General features: G+C 41.9%; 1 protein-coding gene across 6 annotated transcripts in view; it reads right to left on the bottom strand.

Moving 5' to 3' along the window:
- LOC114598913 (FRAS1-related extracellular matrix protein 1-like) overlaps positions 1-26,267 on the bottom strand; it is a 110,743-nt gene extending 84,476 nt beyond the window's left edge. For 3 of the 6 annotated variants that reach the window (XR_003707192.2, XM_028733271.2, XM_028733274.2), the window contains exons 1-16: positions 25,873-26,266; positions 20,690-21,194; positions 19,759-19,853; positions 18,394-18,689; positions 17,335-17,534; positions 16,231-16,554; positions 16,010-16,118; positions 14,931-15,062; positions 13,002-13,346; positions 12,090-12,232; positions 10,112-10,308; positions 9,052-9,142; positions 8,151-8,318; positions 4,929-5,137; positions 2,959-3,052; positions 527-779 (exon numbers count right to left, since the gene is read on the bottom strand). Coding sequence is in view for 5 of the 6 variants with exons in the window: in XM_028733271.2 (XP_028589104.2) it covers positions 527-779; positions 2,959-3,052; positions 4,929-5,137; positions 8,151-8,318; positions 9,052-9,142; positions 10,112-10,308; positions 12,090-12,232; positions 13,002-13,346; positions 14,931-15,062; positions 16,010-16,118; positions 16,231-16,554; positions 17,335-17,534; positions 18,394-18,689; positions 19,759-19,853; positions 20,690-20,929 (2,896 nt within the window). In the remaining variant the exon portion in view is untranslated. Of the gene's footprint in view, positions 1-526; positions 780-2,958; positions 3,053-4,928; positions 5,138-8,150; positions 8,319-9,051; positions 9,143-10,111; positions 10,309-12,089; positions 12,233-13,001; positions 13,347-14,930; positions 15,063-16,009; positions 16,119-16,230; positions 16,555-17,334; positions 17,535-18,393; positions 18,690-19,758; positions 19,854-20,689; positions 21,195-24,733; positions 24,822-25,872 lie in introns of those variants that run through there. The other 3 variants (XM_028733266.2, XM_028733272.2, XM_028733269.2) reach the window with 3 other exon arrangements.
- Positions 26,268-27,565: the final 1,298 nt, after the last annotated feature.

Raw genomic sequence — 27,565 nt, 5'->3', positions numbered from 1 at the left:
GCACAAACACTGATATCTTCAGGGGAATAACTGTTAGTGACTCAGATGCCCAGCTTCTATCCATTCAGTATTGTGGGCCCAATTTTATGAAACTGCCTTCGAGTTGAAGTCAGACAAGCCTCCACCCTGTCGAACTTCCAGAGCCTACTGAATACATTTTTTTTAATTCCAGCAGACTTTCTCAATGAATTCTGATTTTATAGTTTTAGCTCATTTCTAGTCTTTGTCTTCTGTATACCACTGTGATTAAGTGGAAGGCTGAGCCGCATGAGAGACTTGGGAGCAGAAGCAGCAGCCCGAGTTTTCTAGTATGGCAGGTTCTCGTGGGAAACAAAATTATTGATCATGAATGAAAACACACAAAATTATGTACAAAATAATGAACAAAATAATAAAGCTTAAAGCAAAGATTAGTCTGCAAAAAGCACTCATTAAGGAATATAAGTTGTCTTTATACCTAGTAAAGTGCATGGACACCTGGAAGAGACTGTTGAAAGTAAACACAGCTGCTGCTGCTGCTAATTACCTGTGTGCACATAGGAGATGGATCCTTGAGTAATGTCATGTTGAGAGAACTTCTCCACCACAAAGCCATCCTTTTGAATAACCCCATGCTTTGGAGCCCTGGCAATCATATAGATGAGTCTGGAGTCTTCGCTGTCAGCATCTGTTGCATAGAGGTATTCAGCCGTGATGAAGACTCGCTCTCCTTCCAGGCACTCCAGACTTGATCTTAAACCAGGTTGCAGCTCTGGTGGCTCATCATTTACTGGTATGATCTTGAATGAGGGAGAAAGAGGAGACATAACACATGGCTGGAAGGAAGGCCAAGAGACTGCCTGAATGTCTTAAACCAGTGCCCTCAATTAGGATGGCATATCCAAAAATTCCATAGTTGTGTCTTGCAAAAACTGCAATCTGTCAGGTGCTTGCTTTTGCTAGATTGGTACATCATTCATGTTGGCCAGCTGATCTACAACTGCGCTAGTTCTTTGATCAACATCAATATTTTATTCTGAAGAGTCAAGTCTCTTCCAGGCCAGTGGTAGCATGGATCCCCAACAAGCATTTTATTGGCCACTGTTTGTCACAGTAGTCACAGGCACAATTCCCCATATTTGTACCTAGCAGGGAACTGAAGTTTGTCTTAAACCAAAAGTTGAGGAAGAAGGAAAATAAACTGAGCTTGAATCCTGACAAGATGTAGGGACTCTGGGCAAGTGGCTCTCGTGCCTAAGAAACTGGCCTCTTGTTGGCTGGATGAGGTTGCAGGTACGGTGCTTCTGGATCCAGCCCTGTCACTGGAGGTCCAGGTCACCTCAATGGCTAGAAGCACCTTTGACCAGCTGCAATCAGGAGAGTTTGACCATCATAGTTCAGGCATGGTTGACTTCAATGAGGGATTACTGCAATGCACTCGATACAGGGCTTCCCTTGCACTTGATCCAGAAGATGGAATTGGTGCAAAATGCTGCAGCATGGCCACTGACAGGAGTGAGACCCTGTCACCTATAACAACCCTCCTCAGAGCCCTGGACTGGTTGCCTATTTGCTCTTTGATCTGCGGAACCGGCACTGCTACAGGTGCCACCTAATACTCATTCCACACATTTAAGAAATCCATATTTTACTGTGGCAGCACCTACACTTTGGAACTCCCTGCCTACTGACACCTTCAGCATATGCTTCATGCTACTGTTTAACCATCTTTTTAACCGTTTTCAACTGTCAGTGTACATTTGTCAGGCATTGAGTATCCTCCCCCAGTAGCCTCAGAGGCAAGAAGAACAAACAGTTTGTATTTCATGGTTTTTTAATTCAGTCATCTGGTTGCAAGACAAAAGATCCATGTCTCCACGCATAGGAGAGGTTGGCTACTCTGAGTCCCTCTTCTTCCATCCCCAACAACATCCTGAAACCCTACGGAAAGTGACAGGAGGCACATCCCTCCGCATTCTCTGTTCTTGAATGCAGAGGGACGCGCAAACCCTTGGACTAGGAGGGTCTCCCATACTCTCCAGGGAGGTCTCTGCTGGTTGTTCTCTCACTTCTCGCTCTTCCTCAACTATCTCGTAACTAGGCATTTCCTTATTCAGCTGTACATCATCCTTGTCTCCCTCTCCGCCTGAAACTGCTGGAAACAAGCGGGGAGAAACTTCCCACCCCCCTCCTCTTCTGAGAGGGGCTGATCAGACTGAGGGCACATTTCCCATTCCTCCTGTTCGGTCCAGTCCCTGACAAGATGTTTTATTTATATGGATGTAAACCGCTTATAGGCGGTTCTTCTTCTTCTTCTTCTTCTTCTTGACAATCGAACAGTATACAAATTTGTCAAATAAATAAATCCACATGGTTAACGCATAGCATAGCTCATGCTGGCCCTGGAACTGTCTCTATCTAACATGTGAACATGTGTGTGATATTTAGGGACCAGAAATCCACAAATAATTAACCCAGATTATATTGAAATTGCCTCCCTATGCACATAAGTGTACTCATGTCTGAAAGTATGGATGCCAATTTCAAGAAAATGCATCTGCATTGTGCACGATATGGAGCCCCACTGAGACAAAAAATCCCAAACATCTGGGATTCAGCATAGGGTGGGGTAGCATGCATTAGAGAAGCGTTCAGTTCATGACTCTCCATTGCAATGCAACTTCAGTCATTCCCTGTCCTCTCCTTTCTCCCCCCTTTATATATCTGGCAACAGTCCTGGTTTTAAATATGTAGGTCTACTGCAACCGCAACTAAATTGGCCTTGACTTGGTAATCTGGAGGCATCATGAACCTATTTGATCCAGGCATAAAACCTAATCTAAATAGAGAACTTGGTGTGAATCTAAAGGGAAGATTAATGAAAGTTAAAAACCTACTTGGTGAAGCTGGATAAGCCAGTACGTGATTAATACCTTTCAATTATACGCTGGTAAAGTTCATTGCTGAGTTGGTTATTACCTGTACTCTCAGTGTTCCATCTGCAGTGTTAAATCCATCTGTTGCTGAAAATATTATTCTGTCTTCAAGGGTTTCTGAACTGTCATGCTGATACCTTTTAAACACAATTACAGAGGAGTTGGGCATTCATTCATTAGAGGCTGGAACAAGCAAGCTGGGAAAGAACAAGGGCCATCAACTTCCATATTTACAGCTCATAGCCTTGACACACTTGGGTCTTGGCCACATCTCCACTTGAGAGAATCTGCTCGGCTCTAGCAGGATTCAGTGATGCTAAATGAGTTACATCAGCTGGCGATATGGGAATATGGCAATGACCACGATGCATTTTTTTCTTTCTTGGAGAGAAGTCAGAGATAAGGAACAGCTGTTGGCTTACTCTGACATGCATCTACATGGGAGCTATATAAACAAACCCAGGTAACAGGAAAGATTTGGGACATAGGAATCTGCTCTATGCTGAGCCAGACCATTCGTCCATTGTCTACAACAGGGGTGCGAATTTCTCCCCAGACCACCCCCCACAGATATCCCACCCCCACCCCCAGGCCACATCCCACACCAGCACTGGTTTTGCAACTCTGGCTGGCATTTGCCCTTCAACTCAGATCACAAGAGTGTGCAGAAGCCAACCTACTGCACAGAGCTGACATGCATTACTCTATTAAGTTTTGCATCTGCCCCCCCCCAGCATGTGACCATCACCACACCACCCCAGAGGTTGCCCAGAAGGGAATGGGGCTAGAAAAGAAAAGCTTTTCTTGAAAAGGTTTCTTATGCCTGGTATGCTCTGGCTGACATGGGCTTTCCAGGATTTCAGACATTTCTAGCCTTACCTGGAGATTCTGGGGATTGAATTTTGGACTTCCGGCATGCCAAGCAGATGTTCTGCCACCGAGTTACAGGACCTTTCCTCCTTTGATTTGATTACTGAGGACCAGAGTGGCAGCGTTCAAACTATATTCTGGGCAGCCCTGAGATTCCTTCCTCAGTGGGAAGATCAGTCGTGGCAGGTAAGCTTCCCTTTAAAAACCCTCTACATTTAAGCTTAGTTCTAAAACCAAAATGCTGCATTCCTTTTCTGACCAATGTGTTAGATCGTGGCGGCACGTCCCATTTTGTCGCTTGAGGCAAAACAGGAAATGCCACCCTGCCCTGCCCCTGCTGAAGCATCCCTTACCTAGTTTGCACTGTGGTGGCATGACGTGGCAAGGACGGCAGCAGATTCCATTGAGATCTCACTGGAAATTGGTACCAATGCTGCCGGTGATGTGGTGGGTGCAGACTCATGGGCTTCCGCCACCCAAGGCAGCTGCTTCACCCCGCCACATTGGTGGGCCAGCTCTGGGCTGGATCCTTAACTCTTCACCCATGCTGGGGCAAATTTCACAGGTGAGCAGCACCGCCCACCTGCCAATCACTTGACATCACCACAATGCTAGGTGATGCTGTGCTTTGAAGCCCCGACTGATAGAACATCAAAGAGCAGCACTGCATTGTTTGAAAGCCTTTTTTGTAAGCAATGTGGGGCAGTTTGAAAGCTCCCCTGCACTATAAACTTCAGAGTTTCAAGGAGCAGCATTGGGAGGGAGGAGAGGTTTCCATTGAAATTGCTGCTAAAATGGAGATTTTCCTTCATTTAAAAAGATTTCTATTGAAAATACTCTTCCCTCCAGGAGCAAAGGAGCCATCATGAGCTCACTTTAATCTCCCAATTGTTCCTCTGAAGCTACACCCTTACCTGTCTCACAGATGACATCATGTATGACATCATGTGTAGGTTGGTGTGTGTGGCTTGCCCCAAATGGCCTTGTAGATCAAATAGGGAGGCCTGGTGGGCCTAATTTGGCCCATGGACCATAATTTCCCCATCTTTGTTGTAATCCTTAAAAAAACAACAGCTAAAAGAAGAGTGGATCATGTTACTGGCTCGAGCCATTATATACAATACATAAAAAGATTAAAATTACCGAACTTTGGAAGAGTGTAAATCCCAAAGGGTAAATTTATCCCCTTCTGACATAACAAGTCCATGTAGTTCAATCTGTCCATGTAAAGGCAATTTCTTCAATTCAATTTGGATATCACTGTTCTTAGTGTCCACATCCGTTACCATTAGATGTTCTTCAGTGATGAATGTGCTGGTACCTTCCTCTATTTTCAGATGATTGGTGAAAATCTAAAACAGTCATAAGCTCACAAAATGCACTCAAGTACTTCAAGACATAGCATGCCAATATACATGGGATAAAACCACAATACAACTATAGAACAATGAGAATCTGGAGTTGTAATATTAAGTCAGACTATTGGACCATCTAACCTGGTGCTGCTACAGCCTACTACAGCTGGCAGTCTCTCCAGAGACTGCAAGGACTTCTGAGTTATTTCTAGCCGTTATATTATAAATCCTTTTATCCAAACAAGAGGAAGTAGTACCCAAACCTTGCTATACAAACCACAGATTCAGATTCAGCCAGACCTGCATGTAGTACTGTAAATAAGCAGTCTTAAACAAGCCTTACTTGTTTCAGTGTTACTGGTCCATAGCAGCCATTTTGCCAGAAACCATGGAGGGAGGCACAAAGATTGGACAAATATAGCATTATCTCCTCCTTTGTTTGCCTTTTGCGAGGTTTCAGAGAGTTTTACTGGGTTTCCCCTTGTTTTATCATCGTTTGGGGTCAAAATTCCATGTTTGGGAATGCATTATAAATTCTCCCATAGGAATCAATAGAAAGTGTTGATTCGTTATGTGAACACTTGCCTGACAGATGATTTCTTAAGAACACATTGTGAGTAAATAGCAAGCCTTGTATGCTCTTTTGCCTAATATACACATTGCAGGCAATCTTCCTAATATACTACATTTTTGCATGTTATATCAACTGATATGTATTTTTAAGGGCATTTTCTACACGTTTTCTACACATTTTTCAGTTGAAGAACTGGAATGCAAAATTCAGAAATGTGTACATTTCAAAAGATAGCTGTGTTTGGGTTCATGTATTGCCTTAGGAAGTGGAAATTAGCTAGGTTGACATTAAAATGTGAACCAAAGTGAATTTCTCTCCCCTCCATAATCCTTACCTTACGCCAAACCCACTTCTCAGGCTTCTAGAAAACTTAGGAAGGATTGAGTAACTGAAGTATTCTTCAAGCTGGCTTATAGTTTGTGTCCAAAAAGCTATGAGTCCGTTTCTTGGAACTTTACAGCATTTCCCAAAAGCCAGCTGGCAAGCCTAACCATTACCTTCAGCATGTAGCTGGAAAACCTGTGCTAAAAAGGATGCTAGCTCTCTCAGGAGGACAATTCTTTTAGGAAAGGCATTTAACACTGGCAGGTGAGCCATAATATGTCTGACCTTGAGTCATTAATCAAACAGCAGGTAGGAGAAAACCATTTAAGATGCACTTGTTTTCGTCGTGCTGCTCATGGAATGCTGTTCTTACAGAGCAATCTCATATACTGATAATTTAAAATACAGAGCTGCTCCTGTGATTTTTCATTCCTACAGCCCGTCTTCCTCTTGGCCTCCAACTCAGAAGGATAGAACACTTCCCTAGTTTGTTTTACTCGTTACAGAAGATTTGGTATCTTTCAGTCCTTATATTATTGTCTCCTAGCAGGTACCGAGGCAACTAGAAGGCAAAAGAAAGCCATGGGCTACCCAGTGATGCTCAAGGGAGACTGTGTGGAAAGGTGCTTTCTCTTTAAAAAAGGGAAAGGTTGCTACCTCCCAGGAATTAAGAAAAAAAAGAAAATAAGCAGAGACACTAGATACGTAGGTCCAGTTATCTTGAATTCAGAACTGAAGCTGCTTTAAGTTCTGTCCTAAAACTCCAGCAAAGAAGCTTTTCTATTTCATATGAAATGCTCTCTTCCCGTGTGGTGGTTTTTAAAGTCTAGAAGCTTATGGATTTGTGGAAATAAGCTAACCTACATAACGAGCAATTATTGTGACTGAAGCCGAAAAGGGCACAGTTAGAAGGATGACTTTGAGAAAACCAGCTCACAGAATGGCTCCAGAGGTACTTAAAGCATTTTATAGGGTTTGTTGTGGTGGTGGGGTTTATATATATATATAAAAAGGAGCAGGGGGAGGGGGGAGGAAAAAAGGAGGAAAGTTGAACACACCGTTTTCCATTTGAACGAACCCTTAAGTATTATTCGGGGAATAGAGTAAATAATTTAACACTATAAATCTTTCCACTTCCTACAGCTGCCTGAAGAAATCACAACACATAACCCAATGAACTCTGCCTCTTGCACTGTTTATGTATTTCCAAATGAAATATTTGTGAATAGGGAAAGCAAATAATGCAGTGATAGTACCAGGAGAGCAGGGTGACCAAGGAATGAGCGTGGGGCAAGTACTCTGCACAATCTGTGCATGATTGTTAGTTGTTGTTTTTAACAATTTGAATTTGGAATTACATTGGCTTCTGCATGGGTGGCAATCTTTGGTCTCACAGTTATCAGAAATAATAGATTGTTGTTGTTTTTTAAATAGTTTAAGTGTACCCTTGTAGCAGATCTGCGAAGTTTCTAACACCACGACCATTAGGAAATTTGAAATCTGCCATCCAAACAAAAATAATCTGAAGGATCAAGAACAGAGAAGCCTCTTGTTTATCATCAAGTGTTTATTCTTTTAACACCATTTTAGTAGTTCTATGAAAGGAGTTTTTAAATGGAGGGGAAAGGCCCCGTTTTATTAGGGTTCAGGTCAAAGTAGTTCAGCTTTTTTTAGGGAGGGGGGAAACCCCATTTTTGCATTATTTTGGGGTCAAAGAGAAACAGCAACTCACCGAAGGATTGCTGGAGGGGGGGGGGGAACAGCCTCGGTTTGTAAACTCTGTCTTCCATTCTCCAACAATGGAGGGCAGGGCGAGGGGGGCAGCGATCAACCGCAATTGACCAAAACCTCGCAGGGATCGACCAGTAGATCATGATCGACCTGTTGGACATCCCTGCTCTACAGCATGGATGGGGAATTTGTGTTCCTCAAGATATTCCAGGACTACAACTCCCATTATCCCCGACCATCAGTCCTGCTGGCTGATGCTGATGGCAGTTGGAGTATAACAAACTCAGGAGAGTCGTAGGTTTCCCACCTCTGCTTTACAAGCTTAACGATCATTAAGACGGCATCACAGGCAAGCAGTTAATTAAGATACTTGATAAATACCTCAGGTGCTTCATCATCCACAGGCATCACTGTGATGTTAAAGAGGAGACCAGTCATCACTCCTTCCTGCTGGTCACTGACAGAGAATTCAAACTGTACAAACAATGGGTCAGGGCCCATCTCCATCAATGGGGGCATGTACGCCACTTTCATATGCGTTATGGCATGCTGGTTGTAGGAAATGGAAGTGATTGCATTGCGTGAGTCTCATAAATTTAATTCTCCACTTTGCAGCTACTGCAACCACCCAGTTCATTTTGTCTTTTAATCATATATCACTCCCTTAGTGCATAAGCTGAGAGGTGTCATCAACAGCATGTTAAACAATGCAGCAGTAAATTATGTTCCATAGTGTATCAAAACCGGATTGCTCTGGTGATTTTCAGTTGTTTTCTGGGGCTGATAGGACTTGGAGTCCAGCAACACCTCCAGATACTCCCCTTCTACTTTAGTTACACAGACCCACTGTGAGGTGAGTAGTCTTATCATGGTCTAGGTTTGGGAAGTAGAATTCTTTAAGTTTCCCTGTAGTGGTGATGATCAATGATCTAAGCAAAGTTGGGACATGATGAGTTCAGAGTCCAACCTGAAACTTCTAGGCTAAACCTCTCTGAAGTTTGGACTTAGCTCATTGGTTTGGCCTTGGGCCTAGCCCTTTCATAGCTATCCTGTCCTGCTTCCTAAAAGGGGGGGGGGCTGCTGTAACCTACAGCTGCATCGTAGTTCCCAAGAAGGTCTGCATCCTCATTACAATTCTGAAGAATCATTGTACCCAGGACACTTCGCCAAGCACGCTCTGTATAACTGTGGCCATTGGGGTCTCTGAGAATGACAGATCGCAAGGGACTTGAAGCAATCTTTCTGTTGTTGCAAGACAACAATTATTGTTAGGTCCACTTACCTGTGTGAAAGATGACAGGAAAGGAATAGAAGAATTTTTCACAAAATTTTTCATGCTGTCTGTGAAAATAAGCTTTCCTGCATCATACACCCTATAGAACAGGAGGGAAGGGGGGAAATTACAATTTTTAATATATATTTAAAAGAGTAGACATGTCTAAAATTGACACAGACTGTAACAGCATCTTAAAACACTCTTATTGGTACATGAGCTTTTGGGCTAAGACAATTGACGCATCTGTATGAATTGGTCTCAACAGTTGGGGCGAGTATATTAAATACAATAGAGGAAAAGCAGTTTTTCAGAGCAACTTGAAATGAATTGCTAGATATATAATATATGGGCCAGAAAGTGTTAAAATTCTACCATGTAACTAATAAAGTGGGCTTCACATCTCATGGAAGTTCATGTTGCAAGACTTCTTGGACATTTGCACACTAGACTTTTTCTCTAGTATGGGAACCCCTATGACACCCATTTATTCCTCAGAATCCAAATTTTGTTCCTCCTAAACTAGCCTCCAGAGATTAAGAAGTGGGAAGTTCATAAATCTCTCCTAAAGAAAAAACATTTAGTATGCACCATGTCACACAGAGAGACACTGCTTTCGATGGGAAAAGTTGATATTGCCCTCACCCCCAATTCACTTCTGAAATCAGTTCTGCTATGATTTAGGGGTGAGGCCCGGGGGGCGGAGGGCAGGGGAGAGAAGAAAGGAAGCGAAATTGACTATATTTGTCATTCTTCCTTTACAGAGCAGAGTACTCAAGAGTTCCCTCAACAGTGGCTGCAGGCAGGAGCAGTTCCACCGAAGAATTATTTCCACTCCCTGGGAGTGGGTGAGCTTTTGCTACAAAATGGGTTAGTTAAGCGAAAGGAGAGGTGAAATTTACCCAGCGTAGGTATCCGTCCCGATGGAGACTGAGACTACTTGTTTTACAATTAGCATTCACCTGAGGATAGCAACACCTGTATAGTGTTAATGTACACACAATGCCTTTTCGCTTAGATACATCCTTTGAGAGTTTATTCCTTCGTTGATGCATAGAGACTTACATACCCAGGGGAAGCGGGAGAGAAACATGGCTTTGTAACTGTATACATAAGTTGGCTGTCTGGCGATTCGGCATCTGTGAAATGGAGGTGGTCCTTTGTGATATGTACTATCTCTGTTTCTTTGACCACAAGGTGCCTTGTTGTCCCAGGGACTTCTTCTGGCAAATGGTCTTTCACTGGCATGATGTGAATCATCACAATCTATAAGACAATTGCAAAACCCTGTTTATTGATCTGTTTCGCTTGTATACCACCCATTCAATAAAGTTATCTGGGATGTTTGCGTAGACAATGTAATGGAAAATATAATTTGCAGTAAAAACCCGTAAAACAAACAAATGTCTCAAAGCACAAAGCTCAGTTAGAAAAAAAAGCACAAAACATAATTAAAACAAAAGCAGCATGAAACCCAGCAAGGGGAGCTTAGTGCAAAAACCTGAAGCACTTAGATTGTAATTAAAGGGCTTGGGAGAACATGGATGTATGCTTGAGAACATCTTGCACCACCATATAAATCACAAAGATTGCCTAAGTGTAACATCAGGTACTCATATAGTTTGTTTTTGTGGTCTATCCAACGTGAAGAATAACCAAATAACCTTTAGTCTTTAGTGTCAGTTCCAAATTGTTTTGATTAATAATTCAGGAAGCCAACAGTGCTACTGCAGTTAGTAATATAAAAAGAGAAGAAAGGGTATGAATTATAACATTTCTTTGAGCAAAGATGGTTCTCATAGAAATCATCTTCTCTGCAAGCTTCACTTTGTGTGTCATAAGCTTCACAATGTTTGGACCCTAACACAGACACATAAGGCCCTGTAAAGAGGCTACATCTTTGTTCAAACCTTCTTCCAGGGTAGTGTCAGAAATACAAGCTGAGGAGTACCAGGAAGAGTGTGCATGACATAGATCAGGGGTAGGCAACCTAAGGCCCGGGGGCCAGATGCGGCCCAATCGCCTTCTCAATCCGGCCTGCAGACGGTCCGGGAATCAGCGTGTTTTTAGATGAATAGAATGTGTCCTTTTATTTAAAATGCATCTCTGGGTTATTTGTGGGGCATAGGAATTCATTAATTCCCCCCCCCCAAAAAAAATATATATATAGTCTGGCCGCCCACAAATATAGTCTGGCTGCCCACGGCTGAAAAAGGTTGCCACATTGCCTGCAGAGCTCTGGAGCTTTTGGAGAGGGCAAGGAGAGAAAGATAAGTTCCTTCTGTTTTCCTGCAGGGAAATAGCTGAATGGAAGAAATGTCAAATATCTAAAAAGGTAGGCACCCATTATTCCTGCTACAGATGTAAAGATCACAAGTTCATGTATGTTTCAGGCTGGACCTCTTCTTGCAATGAAAGGATGCACACATTTGTCATAGAACCCTAAACTTTTGTCCAATGCTAAGGATGGAGATTTTTGGGGTTCTGACCTTATACAGCGGTGCTTCTTAATTTTTGTATATGTATTTACATTATCTTGCTTGACAAAGGACAGTATATAAATTTCTTTTAAAAATAAAATAAATAGTATGCATATTGATACTTTATGCATAGTCATGTATGCACTATAAGATGAGAGGATCATCCATATTTTTAATTGGACCCAGGGTGGGGAGCTGACTTCTCATCTAAGTTAAGGAACAAGATGTTTCCATGGAGCTCTAATCAAGTTACAGTTGTACCTCGGGTTAAGTACTTAATTTGTTCCGGTGGTCCGTTCTTAACCTGAAACTGTTCTTAACCTGAAGCACCACTTTAGCTGATGGGCCCTCCTGCTGCCGCTGCGCTACCGGAGCACGATTTCTGTTCTCATCCTGAAGCAAAGTTCTTAACCTGAAGCACTATATCTGGGTTAGCAGAGTCTGTAACCTGAAGCGTATGTAACCTGAAGCGTATGTAACCCGAGGTACCACTGTATTTAGATCTTTCCTCTAGGATTCTCCTCTGCTGCAACTTGGTTTTTCAAGAGAAATTGTAAAACAAATTACCTGAGGATCTGAGAGATTCGGTGGTTCCTGGCTGTCAGCTAAGTTAAACTCAAACGAGTCTTGAAAAATTTCCCCTCCAAAATGATGGTAGTAAATAAGTCCATGGAAGAGATCTCTTTGGTAAAAGCTAAACACAGGAATACCTTGAGAATCCAACAAAGCACAAAAACCAATTTCAGAAAATTCATTTTTCTCCTTCGCATTAAGGTGTCATATTGGAACCAGACCATTGGCTCTTGTATCCCTAATGCCATCTACACTGATTATCAGCAGCTCTTCCATGTTTGAGGCATGTTCTGTCCTTTTAAATTCATCTTTTGAATATAAACAATGTGATTTGCCCTCAGCTGGGTCTCCTCCTTCCATACCTTCTAATCTCACCCTAGAAATATTGCATGACTGGTTCAACAACCAGCTATCTGGCTTAATATGTTAACAGCTATTGTTCTGATTAATAATGACATCTTCATTTTAATAGACATAGTTACTCTACCCTTTTTCAGAATGAGGGTCACATTCCCAGCAACTTTCAAGGTAGAGCAATGGATGAGACTCTTATCTATATATATTAGGGTGTATTCCAGCCAATGAAAAGACAGATTTCTACAGATTCCCACCCACATATTCTCATCCTCCATCCATATAAGCAAAAGGTCTTATTACAGTCCAAGTGCATTTTCAGCCAGACAAAAGCAATCAAGGAGAGCATAGAGCAAGACTAGTGAAGGGTGTGGTCTTGGGAGAGGTAATAATAATAATAATAATAATAATAATAATAATAATAATAATAATAATATATTTATACCCCGCCCATCTGGCTGTGTCTCCCCAGGATATGGCCTGGTCAGGGGCTCAAGGGCTGAAAAGAGAAACATTTGATCCCAGGTCTGAGGTTCCCAACCCCAGCACTACCTGGTCCATCTGGGAAGTGTTGCTTAATAAGTTCTCCAGCACTGGGTGGCTTGGATATTTTGTAGAGGATATAATCATCACTTGAATCAAAATCAGTAGCCATAAGCATATGGTTTTCAATAAGAACTGTGCTGCCTTCTTCCAACTCAAAGACAAGATTGTTCACTAGGAATGGAGGGGTGTCGTCTTTTGGAAGAATGTTAATAGGAAATCTGTGTCTAGCACTGTGCTTTTCATCAAAAATTCTGAAGACTATGTCATCCTTGGTTGTATCACTGTCATCATGATGGTAACGGACAACTCCATCCCTGAGATCTTTCACTGAAAACCTGAAGCCTTTGTTACCTACACAAGATGAAAGAAGAAAAACAGCAGTTCTTCTCGCTGCTGATTAACATGCATCTATTTAATACAGTGGAGCAGCTTGGCTGTAGTTACCTATGTTTAGATATAGTTTCTTTTCCTTCAGACTAGTCAATTTAATAGATTGGATACATATAATTTGATGCCTATGCACATATTCTCCAGTGAATGGGAGCCTGGTACTATGCTGTCTTTATGCAGCAACATTGGATGGATTGGATAGCATATGGTTACCAGATTTTTTTCAATGAATCCGGGGACACTTATTTATTTATTTATTTATTTATTTATTTATTTATTTATTTATTTAGAAGCTGAGTAGCAACAGGGAGTCAGTAGGGGGGATGGTGAGGCCAAAGACCCTGGGCCCAAGCAAACATGCATGTTGTATAAAGGTTCAAAGCCCTTCTTTCGTACCCTGTGAAACATAAATGCACAGAGTTTTTTATAAAAACTGGGCAACAGCCACCCACCTGCAACTCCCGAGCCTCCCCTGATCAATCAAAACAAAGGGGGAAGGGGGCAGTATATCTGTACCGCCAGACGTCCCCGGTTCCCCTTCAGCAGTGGCGGTAGCAGCGGCAGTCAGCAGCCCGGAGTCAGCCTGGTAATGCAGTTGGCTCTGGCTGGCTTCAGGAGCTGCTCGCTGCCATGGCACCCGCCATTTTTCCTCGCCAGAAGTTCCAGCAAGGAAATATGGCAGGCACCACTGCAGCGGGCAGCGAGCAGCTCCTGAAGCCATCCAGAGCCAACTGCGCTACCATGCTGGCACCGGGCTGCTGAGGCTGCTGCATTTCCTGAGGACAGATTTGCAAATCCGGGGACATCTGATAACCCTAGGATAACATGCTTGTAGCATGGATATATTAGCTGACATAATATTAATACCCATGTTGAAAAAGCAGTGGGAGAATTTGATTTGACAACCCACTGAATCCAGGTCACATTTACTTACATGTAGGAGCCCTGACTTACTTGCACAAAGGTTACACAGAGGTTAGTTATCTTTATCTTGTCTTTATTGAGCATTTGTTCTGGTTTGTTTGCAGGATATCTATACATCTTTGCATTAATCATTAACTCACTCCACACTTTTCAATGCATTTCCCTGTAACTTTTCCTAAACTTAAAAAGCCTGTTCCCTTTATAAAGTGGGGGTTTTTTGTGCTAGAACAACAAAGCACTTTAATTGCACAAACCTAAATTTCCCGGTATGTGCTTAAATGCCTTCTGCTAAATACTGACACCGTGGAGTGCCTTTACAAATGAAGGAAATAGATCAATAACTGAACATTATTACAGATGAAAATATTGCCATCTGTCTTTCCACTTAGGCAAGTTAAAGCTCAACTCGGTTTCTATCAGTATCTTCATAATGTTTTCCTCCACATCCCAAAAAAAGGATGCCCTTTCCACCACAACGAAACCGTCTATTTTGCTTCAAGCAAAGGCCTGGTTGGAAAGTTCTAATTTTTATTTTGTACTCTCATTACTGAGGGGGAGGGAGACACACATAGGAACTTTCAATTTTAAATTCCACAAATTTTAGACCATGAAGCTACATACCTCTGATTGTGAGCCAGCCATGATATAAGCCTTCCACCACAAGCAGCTGAACAGCATCAAGGTTATCATTATCTACAATCTGAAGAGACTCCCAGGTAATTGGACGAGACTGTCCTTCCAACAAGTCAAGCCCTATATAAGCAGGTATTTCAAACACAATGAAGTCATGTGGCTCTGAATGAGCTCATAGAGCAATTCAGCATCAAAGGCGCCGTGAGCTTTGCTTTCAGCGTAAGCAATTGCACTAGGTGGAAAAGTAATGCAGTTGTGGGGGAAATTCAGAAAAGTTAACTGGTTTGATACTTAGGAGTACAGTTACAAGAACATGGTGAGACAAAAGCAAGAGGCAGGATTCTATTCAGGGATGTTTAATTTGCAAGCAGGTCATTGAGATATTGCAAATGGGTCACTGCCAATAGGTTTGTAGGTTCTCTTTTTTTACATGTCAGATATTCCCTGGAAAAGGTAAATCCAGCTAAAATTGGGAGGGAAATATGGACTGACATTTTGTGTGCACACTGGAAAAACGTGCATGCATGATTAACACCAATTCCACACTAAAGACCCATCTGGAAGTACTGATAGTAACATGGGTTTGTCATATTTGGATAATAGGGTTGTTACTGTAATCCTGTCACTGGCCCCATCACAATTCAAGCAGTATCATACCATTTTAAACAGTCATGGCTTCACCCAAATATTCCTGGGAACTCACATTTTTCCCCCTCCCGAGAGCTAAGATTCCCAGAGTTTCCTGGGTTGGGGAGTTGATTGTTCACTGTCAGAACTGTAGCTGTTTGAAGGGGATAGGGGACGGCCAAACAACTCTCAGCAACCCGAATGAACTAAAGTTGTGGTATAGTTCAGATGTATAGTTCAGATGCGGCCACTATACTCTAAATATAAAGCACATCTTTCATATGGATGATAAATATGCCCAGTTACCACTGTAGAATGCTTTTCTCTTTGAAATCAAATTTATTTGTACCATCCTATGTCTGCGTTATCACAGCACACGGAAGGTGAATCCGCTGCAAAACCAGATCTGTGAAGAAAATCTTAAAGGAGATTTTCCTTACCTGTGTTCCATGCAACTCTAGGAGCATTTGTTACTGCACTTCGAATTGAAAAATGGACCATGATAGGGAAGCTGTTCATGAAGAGGCTATCAATTGCTTGAAACTCAACCTAGCGAGCGAGAGAGAAAAGATTAATTCAGTCCCTTTGTGACTGTTGAGCTGTAGGCATAGACTAGCTTGTGAGCACCAGGGGAGGGGAGCAGCCACATCCCATCTCTCACCTCATAGTTCTGCCTCTCAGAATGAGAGATATTAGATGGCTGGAAAGCAACTTTTGTATCATACAAATCCTGCCAAGTGAAAGACGTAATGGCCTTGGAGTGGTCATCCAGGTGGGTAACATATCCCTGAGGAGGAGGTTTAGTAATGTTGAATAGCAATCTTTCCCTCGGGGTTTCTTCATCTTCGGCATCCAAAGTCACTGTTGTGAGAGGAGTAAGAATGAACTCATCTATCTCCAAGATGAACATGGACATGAATGCAGCTTGAGGTTGTCTGTTTGGAATGGCCCCTTTTATCCTTACAGGAATCCACACATTTTCTGCCTACAAACAAGGAAACCAAATGTCTCTTCAGAGTCAGTGCAGAAGAGGGGCATTAATATATTGCTTTTAAATGTAGTTCAAGGAACTTTATTTGGGTTCACTGGGTATTATTACAAAAAAAAAAGATAACTACTGAAAACAACTATTATCAGATTCAAAAGGTTGGTTTTCAGAGGAGGAGGAAATGATCAATAGGGTCTGTTTTAGAACATTTGGAGCAAGTGCTAAGACATATATTTTGTGGTATCTGGTAGTCCTTTGTCTGGAATAATGTGCTCCAAGTAGGACTGGGGAGAAATTGAATTCAGCCTGGCATTAAAAGGCAAAAATACCCAATTCACAATATGCAAACTGAAAAAAACAGACATCCTTTGAAATTTGCACTTCTCAGTACAAATTTCGTGATGGATACATGACTAATGCAATGAATCCGCAAACTGTACTGAATTTCCAAATACTATTGTAATAGTAATATGACATTCCATTAAGGTGCAGCAGTGGGTGAGGCAGGGGGCAGAATGGGAAGCAGGGCCACTCCATCAGCTCCCCTGAGAGAGAGAGAGAGAGAGAGAGAGAGAGATGCTATATTTAGTTCCTCCTCCTCCTGGGTTCAATAAAGTGTCCATCTTGCCACATAGTCAGCATGTACTGAATCTGATACATAGCCAGGGAAATTCACATGCAAGTAATTTTTTCCTAGAGTTTTTTGGAGGGAGGTTGGGAGTATGGAAAAACACCAGAAAGTTGTGTGGAAAATATGATTCACTGCATTGTCCTTACCTGTAGCTGAAATCTGCTCTTTTTGTCTCTGATTTCTACTTGTATGGATATATAATCCTTATCAGGTGATGGGGGACTGAGGTGTTGGTACCTAAGTCTCATCTCCAGAAAGTCTTCACAGCTCATCTTTAGAAGGTGTATTTCTTTTAATCCTGAATGGCAGGCACCATTGCTGGGACAAGGCGGCTTGGGTTGTCCAGCTAAGGCGGAAACACAACTTTAGAACAAACTATTTCTGACCTTCTAAATGATCTTTCTTTTATTTAATAACACAAGCAACCTTTAAGGGATTTACATATTCTGAATATTGAATGAAGACTTTGGATGACCTTGTAATTTAAACTACACAATCTTCTAATTTAAGCTACACAATCTTTGAAACAGGGGGTTGTGCACACTAAAAACACAGATCTGCATGCCAGAGAACCATGGCCAATCCAGTGGCAATTCTGATGCCCTGAAGTGCCACAAGACTTAACTTCTAGCTCAGTAGTGATGACCTACAGTATTTGCATATTCAGCAGAACCTCTTTTATCTAAATGACTGGGTTAACAGAAGATCTCTAGATAAAATAAAACACTATCTATTTAATACACCCTTGCTTTAATCTGGATCAAAACTGGAAACACATTTCAGAATTCATGGGTAGATATTCCCACCAGGACAGTGGGAATGCATTCTTCTTCATTCTCCTTCCAACTGAAAGAGAACTCAATTAATATCGTCTCCCAGCATCTTACTGTCCCCTTTTAACTAGACAGTTGGTCTAAAGGATTGAATCGTGCGGGGCCAGGGATTCCCCAAGATCTGCTGTACATAGATAGCCCAGGCCATGTGATGCCAGTTCAGTGACTACAAGTGCACATATGCCAACAGGGTGCCTGTAGAACCCATCCTGCCACCCTGTCCCCTCAGATGCTTGAAATAAGCCTTCCATCTGAGCCAACGCTAAGCTGTTTCAAGATGAAATACATTTTTGAGTGTGAGAAAGAGGGAGGCAATTCTTGGGAAAGAGCTTACAGCTGGGAAGGGGAAAGTTAAATAAGATTAAAATTCACCTTTTTTTTGTTTGGTGTATGTAGATGTATCTTCACTTTTCTGTATTTTAGAGTCCTCAACAACTACTTGCCCAACAGCAGGAAACAGTAATTCAGACGACAAGATCCTCACTGTGCAGGCTTTACCTAAACCGTTGTACTTGAAAGTCAAAATGTTTCTGTCAATTGGCTGAGAAATCCCAAAGAATTCTGGAACTTCTAGAGATGCTTGTCCAAACTGAACAAGACTCGGTTTGGGGCTTCTTATCACTATATGAAGAGTAAACATCTCTACAGCGGTCTCCAGTTCTGTAAACCTGTAAAAGGGAGACGGCAAATATTTCCTGGTGAGCAGTAACAATCTTTGCATGGAAATTTAGAAGACTGTAAGTACAAAACATTCCCTCCTAAGATTTTAGGGGCACCATATACAAAGTTTTAAGGGTTGCTTGATTCTAGGAATCAGCTTTTTAACTGCTGTTTTTATTGTTCTGCACAGAGAATATATACTTTGATTTTTCCAACAGAATACCAGTTAATGAATTACAAACATAATGATGTAGAAAGAGCTCTGCTGGATCAGGCCAGAGGCATAACAGCCTCTGATATTAGAGACAGCACATAACCAACATAGCTAGTAGCCATTGATAGTAGGGGTGTGCATTGGCCACAAGCTGCAGTCCGGATCCCAGTTCAGCACTTTGGAAACAAGTCTGATTTGATCTTGAAGTGCTTTGGACAGGCATCCCCAAACTCGGCCCTCCAGCTGTTTTTGGGACTACAACTCCCAACACCCCTAGCTAACAGGACCAATGGTCAGGGATGATGGGAGTTGTAGTCCCAAAACAGCTAGAGGGCCGAGTTTCGGTGTGCCTGGCTTTGGAGGTTGTCTTAATTGGTTTGGGTCAAAATTCCAATCTGGAAAAGCAAAGCTCCATTGCTGTTATGGGGAATAACTCTCCCCCCCTCCCTGACAGAATTATTTATAGGCTCAGCAGCTACTCCTGAAATGGCAGAAGAAAATACTATGGATGGATAAATGACAGAACTGCAGACAAAAATTTACAACAACAAAAATAGTCAAAGGTTCATTCCTTTGTAATAGCAGTGTGTTTTTTTGTTTTTGTTTGTTTGAAAGAATGCAGCTTTGGAGGTTACAACCTAAGGCAGAAAACTGGTACAAGAGATTGCCCTTAACCCTTTGCTTTAATGCAATTCTTCCACTAGAATGGCCCCCTGAAGCTGCTTTTTCCCCTCTGGGGGGGGGTATCTATAGCAAGGCAATGTGCACCCCCTTGTTTAAGAGCCTGGAATGCTAACAAATACATGTGCCCTTCTAAAATAATTATATATGCAGAACTGCATTCAAGGAAAACGAGGCAAAACCTGTATACTCTCAACATCACACGGTCTTCATTTAGCAGTGGACAACCATTGTGGATGTATTTCACTTCACTGGGTAAGAAATGGCAATCAAATACCTAACAGAAGAAACAGAAACAAATAATGAGCAAAATGGACTTGTTCCACAAAAATTCAGTGCTCAGGCCTAGAGAATGAAGCTTGTAAAAGCCCGATTCAAAAGCGAGGCAAGCTGTACAGGACCACAAATGAAAACCCAAGGCAGAGAGTTATTCACTTACCCTCCAGCAGCCCTTAAACCCCTTACTCTTAGTGCCCCCAGGCTCCAGCTTCTCAATTCCTCAAACCCTACAAAACCCTGTTACTCTTGAGTAATAGGTTTCCCAAGTGCAACAGGGGCTTCCCCTCCCCCCCAAGGTCATAAACAAGGTGCTGAGCAGAAGAGGGGAAGGGGAGGGTATAGAGTTACCTTCTGCTCTTCCTGGAGCACCACTTCTGCTGCCCAAGATGGGTAAGTTGTGTTGAAAGGAATAGGTGGGTTGTGAGAGAAGGAGATTGGGTGAATGTGTAGGTTATTTGCAAATGTTGGATCGGCTTGTGAACTGGAGATGGGTTATTTCTAATGCCGGCGGGGGGGGGGGGGGAGTTCTGCTCATTTCTGAGCCAACCCAAGGAGAACAGGGTAAGACCACTCATGTGCAAGCTGTTTTTCCATGCCCACACATTTGCATTCACAATTTGCTCATATTCAGGAGGCAATTTTATGGTGTGTAAATGTTGGGCGAGGACATGACTTGATTCAAACAGATTCGTGACATGACTTGATTCGAACTGAGACAATGGAGCCATAAACATGAGAACGGCTAAGCTAACATGGCTATTCCATTCAAACTGACTTGCATTTCATATCTAATTAGAAATTAAGCCAATAAGAAACTGGACTAATGATACTTACCTGAGGTGTAAGTTTCCCAACTCTTTGTGTCACAGGCTCATTTAAAACCACCTCTACCTTGCAAGAATCTCTCTCGTTAGAAATATTGAACTGTAGTTCATTTTCAGTTATGTACGCAGCACGTCCTCTTTCAACATGGATTTCTTTATTCACCAGGACCAGCTTGGCTCCTCTTAGAGGTTCAAGATTCTCAAGGACAATAAAAATAGTCAATGCTACGAAAGCATTCATAATTTCCATCTTCTGGGTGCTGCTCCTTCCCTTAAGTCATTCAAAGCAACAATTGCTACAATAGTATTTTGGGACTACTGTTCTCTTCTGCTCAAGAAATAGAACTTCCGCTATCCCTTTGATTAACTGTGCTTTGGCTCATTTTATCTTCAAGAATTAAACAAAGTTACTTAGCAGTAAAGCTTTTCTCTAAGGCAGTTCAGGAGCTAGGATGTTACAATGGAGTGATTCACATGTGCCAATTGACAGTGTTCAGCGGACAGCAAACGCTCCCCTGTTATTCAAAGAAATCAGAGTCACTCTACTTGAACAAGAAGAGGTAACGCAAATGCAGAACAGTAGCTTAGAAGACAAACATGCTTTTCAGATGCATAATAAAATACGCAACGAGAAAGTTTAGTATGAGTGGGGTCCAATTTCCATGCAACGTTTCGCTGCTTCCACTCTGCCAACATCATTCCTTTTCTAAGACTTCTGCCCATGCTGTTGTTCCCTATCGACTTGGGGAATGAGGATTTTATTTCTCATAGACCTTGGACAGAGGAGGCACAGAAGAAAGCTTCAAGTCTCTGGGGCACAGCAGCTCTGCCCACCTGCCTCTGCTGGATTGTGGATTGAGATTGTGCCCTAAAACTCACAGATACAATCACACTCAAGAAGGCAGAGAAAGTTGGTTTCCATTATACAGTGGTACCTCAGGTTATAGACGCTTCAGGTTACAGACTCTGCTAACCCAGAAATAGTACCTTGGGTTAAGAACTATGCTTCAGGATGAGAACAGAAATCGCATGGCGGCGGTGTGGCAGCAGCAGCAGGAGGCCCCATTAGCTAAAGTGGTACCTCAGATTAAGAACAGTTTCAGGTTAAGAACGGACCTGCGGAACGAATTAAGTTCTTAACCCGAGGTACCACTGTACTTGCAATGTTTTCCCTCACTCCACCTAGTGGGAAATGTCATTGCCTCTTTTCATGAAAGAACATACTGAGGGAAATATGTTTGGAAGGCAGATGCAGCTTGCATATTCCTAGGCCAGTGGTAAAAGGCCCTCCAACAAAGAAGGCAAAAGCAAAAACAAAGACAAATAGCAGAGGAAACTCTTCCCCTTTCAAAGTGGCCAATCTGCATAGGAAAGCTTTATTAGAATACAATGGAAGATGGAAGAACTCATATAATCCAGACTAAAATAACTACTTTCAGTTCCCATTAAAATTAATGGGACCTAAGTCATGATCAACTTGAAATCAATGGGACCCCAGGTCAACCAACTTAATTTAGAGCTAGCCCAGTGTCTGCAATTCAAAACATGTTTAAAGCTATTTGACAACATGAACTCCATTATGTCCTTCAGGTTTATTATTGCATCAGTTTTAACACTTGCTTATCGGTAAAAAACAAACAGCCAAATGCCTTTCAAATATTATTCCACATTCAGCAAGGCTGGCAACCATCCCAATCTGCTGGTGTCCATTGCTTGGGAGTGAACTAGAACAACAGCTTGTCTCCTCCCTATATCCCACCTAGGATATAGCTTGTACTTATCTGGTCCTAACAAAGGGTGAGAAAAATGAGAGGCTGAACTAAACTGACCCATCAATTGACTATTTTTATTTGATTGTGCTTAAATATTGTCAACTATTTTTGGAAGCCCAGGATGTGCCTGTATAGGTGGTGACTATTTCTTCCTCTTTCCATTATCACGCCATATGATAACAAGAGCAGGAATGAAGACAAGCCCAGCAGGCCCTTCTCCTTCTGAGGTGTTTTCACTGTAGTGTGCTCCTCAAGCCATTCTTCCCCGACTTTCATAAATAAATGACAAGACACATTGGTGTAATATTTAAAAATACTTCCTCCTTTTACCATTTATGAGACAATATAAGAGATTATTTTGTCCAACATTTATTTTACTGCCACAATAAATAATATGCAGACAGGTTGTTACAATTCCATAAGATTTAATGGTAAAAGAGAGTATTAAATTGTAACTACTTTATAGTATAATTAATTTGTAGAATCCTCCCACTTCCTCCCACTCTGAGAAGTAATTTACATGCTACCAAGACCCCAAAAAATGAAAACCATTTAATCGCTCTCCAATTCTTTATGGACTAGGAGCGTTGAGAAAATTAATTTGGTGTTAGAGCTGACCATGCTAGGTGTGATCCAATACACACGTCCAGCGCTTTTTTTCTGGAGGGACGCAGGGGTATGCATACCCCTAAACATTTTGTGAATCTTTGTACTTTTTTCATTTTACTGTATTTATTTTCCCCGATTCGAACTATAAAAGGGTGATTTTCTTGAGTCAAAATGAGAGTACATTTTTTAAGAAAAAAAGCACTGCACATGTCTACCGTATATTCTGCACATGTCTATGTTCTGATCCAAGAATGGCCTGTCAGATGTATATCAGTGGAGTTCACTCCAAATTATGGAGCAAATTGAAATCCTCCCCAATCCCATTCTTTTCTTAAAAGAAATAAGTGTGGGGAGTTCCTACTATCTTGCACTTATCCTTTGTCAATTATTTCCCCCATTGTTCGGCTTTCAGGGAGAGTTTGAGAATACATTTTGAGAAAACAATTTTGGTGTATATATGTATCTCTTTCCTTCAGGCCTTTAGCCCATCCCCCTAGTTTTCAGAAGATAAGTCTCCGAGTTTGGCATGAATGCATCTTGACTCCAAAATACAATTATGTACGTACAAGTGCGTAAACTCCAAGTGTCACAATTTTTTAAAGTGACCAAATATAAAACACCTAAGTTCATTTAAAGGCAAAGAACACACAGGTTGTCATCTATGACAATCATAGATTGTCTAAGTCAGTGGTGAGGAGCCAAATTAGGCCCAAGAGGGCTTGGAGATTTGCCTGCCTAGGCCATTTCTGCCAAACCAAGTCCACCTTTTCCCAAGCCTGATGTCAGGGATGGGTAGGTCCCTGCTGTGTTTGAGTTGAAGTAAAACTGTAGTCGTTCCAACATCCCCACATACAGCCGACTGTTCAGACCTCCACACACCCAAAGGGAGTTTCCACATGTGTTCAACAGAACACATGCAGAAACCTCCCCACATTTAGAAACTCTGATAAGGCAAAGTTCTCAACTGCAGGGATGTTTCTGAACTGAACATATTTTTAAACCTGCTGCAGATTTTCATGCTGAACATGTGAAGGTGTGAAAAGCAGTCCACCAGACAAGGGAAGGTTGTGGGCAATAGTTGCATGTGTATTCCCACCACCTCTTTAAGCCTTTGTGCCTTCAGGAAATCAACTGAGTGTGGCTAGTGATTGCACACATTCCATTAAGTGCTAATATCAGGAAGCATGAAGCATACCTCTGCTTCTGTAAAGTTCAAAAACAGAGTCAACGAGTCTCCTCCATTAAGACATTGCATGTATCTTCATATGGGGGAACGAGATGGCAACTTTCCATTTTTGAATGTTACAGATGAAGCACCAAAACAGGAAGTACAACACACTGATGATTCCTGTTACAGTACAAAAGGGGTCAGAGAACCCTTGCTCGTTTATGAGGTGCACTGCAGCTCCCTGCTGATATGGACATCTCTAATTGCTGTACATTGTTGCTGCTGTAAAACAATATAACAACTTATCCACCCTTATCATACAGTTATTTTACTTCATTACCACAACTAGGAAACTGGTTATGCTTTCTAATGTTCACTTTTCACCTTCCAACTTAAAACAACAGCTCAAACCGCAGTTACGGGTCTTTCACAAATCTGGATTTAAAAAAATCCTCTTATGCAAAATATCTGTTTCCTCGAGACACCGAGGCTGCTAGTAACCCACCTTTTGTTGTTAGCTGCAGGGCTCACTCTTTTTTTGCCATGGGAAAACAGAGTAGTATGAACATAATCAGTCCTTTCATTGTACACAGTTCTCAGTTCCAGTAGCAGTTAGACAATTTGCTGACAGACTTTACACACACACACACACACACACACCAGTTATTCTCAATTGCAAGGGGCAATACAGGAGTTCTAAAGCTTCTCTCTCCTACAGAGCAAGGCTGAAAATGCACCTGCATCTTTTAAGTTTAAAATTAATAAGCCAAGTTACGGGATCCCCAATGCTAATTAGCAGAGTCCCGTTAGAGTCCCCTTTCCCCTCATGCTAATTAGTTTAGGGGGGTGGGTAGAATTCCCACACAAGAATGGATAAAAAGACAAAAGTATCCACAGGACTCCTTTGATAAGCAACTCACTGGAGGGGAGGGGGAGAGAGACAGAGCAGAACAGCCCATCTGTGATTTTAAACACCTGATTGCCTGAAGCATGCAGGTGTGTAAAAAAAAAAGGTCTATTTAAATGGTGGGAGTCTGCAGGAGAAGAAGAAAAAAATGCCACTGCAATTCACATGAAAATCCAGATTCCTAGCTAGTTGCATGAATAATTTATTAACAGCCATCTAGAAAGGGAGAGTGACACCTTTGTTGTCTGCTGAACCAGCAACAAGAAGATCACTTGCCACGACAAAGAAGTCTTCAAAACAGAAAAGCTGCAGTTTGGATAGCAGCAAACACATCCTTCTTTAGTCTGCCAAGGCACAATCATTTAATTTGGTGAAAAAACAGTACCTTGCTAGAGACTATTCCTATGGCAGAGAGAGGAGACATCTCAACATATTTTGAATTTAATAAAATAATATTTTTCTGTCTTTTGTAAACACCAGATACAGTATATATTTTAAAAATACACAATCATGCTATTGGTACTGAAAAGCATATTTTCTAATGGGCATTTTAAGTCAAAGTGCCTACTTAATTCTGAGCGTGAAATTGCAGCACCTTTTCTTTCTGTTCTTGTCTAATATAACAGTTTTTCTTTCTTCCTTTTTTAAATGCCTGTCCTCTAGTCACCCAATAATGTTTCTGAAAGGGAATGGAAAACTAGCAAGCCTGCCAAGAAAAGGAAAAATCAAAGCCATACCTGCAAGCTGCAATACAGCTTTAGGAATCTCCCTCAAACTTTTTCTTTTCAAGTGCTTTGAAAGTGGAACTTTTTTTCAAAATGGTGGTAATGTTCCTCAAAGTCACTTTCAAATCCTTCAAGTCAAGCTAACCCAGAGCAAGGGAAAGAAATAAGAGGCATTAAATGTAATTGTCCCAGAGCAATCTCCTCAGAGGGGGAAGAGAAAAAACAAAACCTTAAAATGCAGGAAATCTGTCTAAGTCAAGCTGGCCCACTACTCACAGATGTTACTGATTCAAGTGAGATAGCAATTCCAAGCTCCAAAACAGATTCCAAGTGAGAAAATAGGAAAAGTCATTGGTTGCTATTAGATACGCATTCTGAAGGGGGGAAAAGAGAGAGAGAGAGACAGACAGACTCAGGGAGAATGGGCAGTGAGGAATTTGTGGCCTGGATTAGAGGCTCCATGATAATTAAGGAATCGTGACAAATAGGGATTCAGCTGACCTCTTTTGCAGAAAAGATACAAGAAGTGAAGGCTGAAATCCAAAACCTGCCTACTAGTCATGAAGCCACCTTAACCTCAGGGGGGCCAACTTCTGAGTAAATATGCTTAAGAGCAATGCAGCACAAATTCTAACTTCAGTCCTAGAATTTGTTAGAAGTATTTCAGAATGTTTTTGAGGGCTTAATGGGGCTTGAAAATTTTGTAGCAGATCTTAAACTTACCAGGATAGTTTATTGAGACCCAATTTAAGGAATCTTTATGTATCCAAAGTCCACTCCCTGTTTGAGAATACTAATGGTTTTTTTTTTTTTACCCTTTTGGCAGCAACAACTTTAGCTGTATTAGAAGCCAATTCTGAAGTTCCTTTTGGAAGCAGAATGTCAAGCCATGAGAGGAGCGCCTACTTCTGAAAGCACTGCTGGGTGCACTGAAGTCACTCTGGATCTGAGCCTAATTCTGCAAGGATGCTTCCAGGTGGGAGCTTGTTGTGGAATCAGGGCTGCTCTCTCACACAGGTTTTTCACAGCATCTACTCGACAAGGATGTTTTCAGAATTCCATCCTGTACTTTTAAAAGCATTTAATCACCTCACTCTGGAAAATCCATTCAAAAACACCTAACCATCACTACAAGTCATAAGTGCTTGTTTGCTTGCGTACTGACATTTTGGTGGGTGGTTTCTATCGCTGCACTCCTGCCTCTCTTTGTTCCCTTGCCTAGCACAACTTAGCCATTTTGCTTCTGGTGGCCCAAACAATTGAGCAGGCTGATTGCCCCATCACAGCTGTCAGAATTCATTCAGGTTCCATATTTCCTCAAGGGCTGAATGTTGTAATTGATCCCCCACTGTTGTAAGGAAGACTAGTCACTATCAGTCCAAATAGCACCAGGCTATTATAGATGAGACGGGGGGGGGGGAGATCTGCAACAAAATGTGAGGAGCTCTGGTTCAGGTCTCCAACCAACCACCCAAAGCCTTTCTTAGAATATTCCATTCTACTGTCCTCCACGTTTTATGTTCTCCCCTCCACCATGGTCAGTTGACATTCTGTGCACTCTTGAGTATGATCGCTCTTCCTTGGGATGTTTGGAGAGATGACTTTTTCCCCCTCTGGTGGTGGTGGTGGTTTTCTCTCCCTAAAAACTTTTCCTACTTTATCAAGCTTGAGATTTCCCCAAGCCTGTTGATCCCTCCCTCTTGTG

The sequence above is a fragment of the Podarcis muralis genome, chromosome 5, assembly GCF_964188315.1.
Source record: "Podarcis muralis chromosome 5, rPodMur119.hap1.1, whole genome shotgun sequence".
Taxonomy (NCBI): Eukaryota; Metazoa; Chordata; class Lepidosauria; order Squamata; family Lacertidae; genus Podarcis; species Podarcis muralis.
This window is presented reverse-complemented; position numbering and strand designations above follow the sequence as displayed.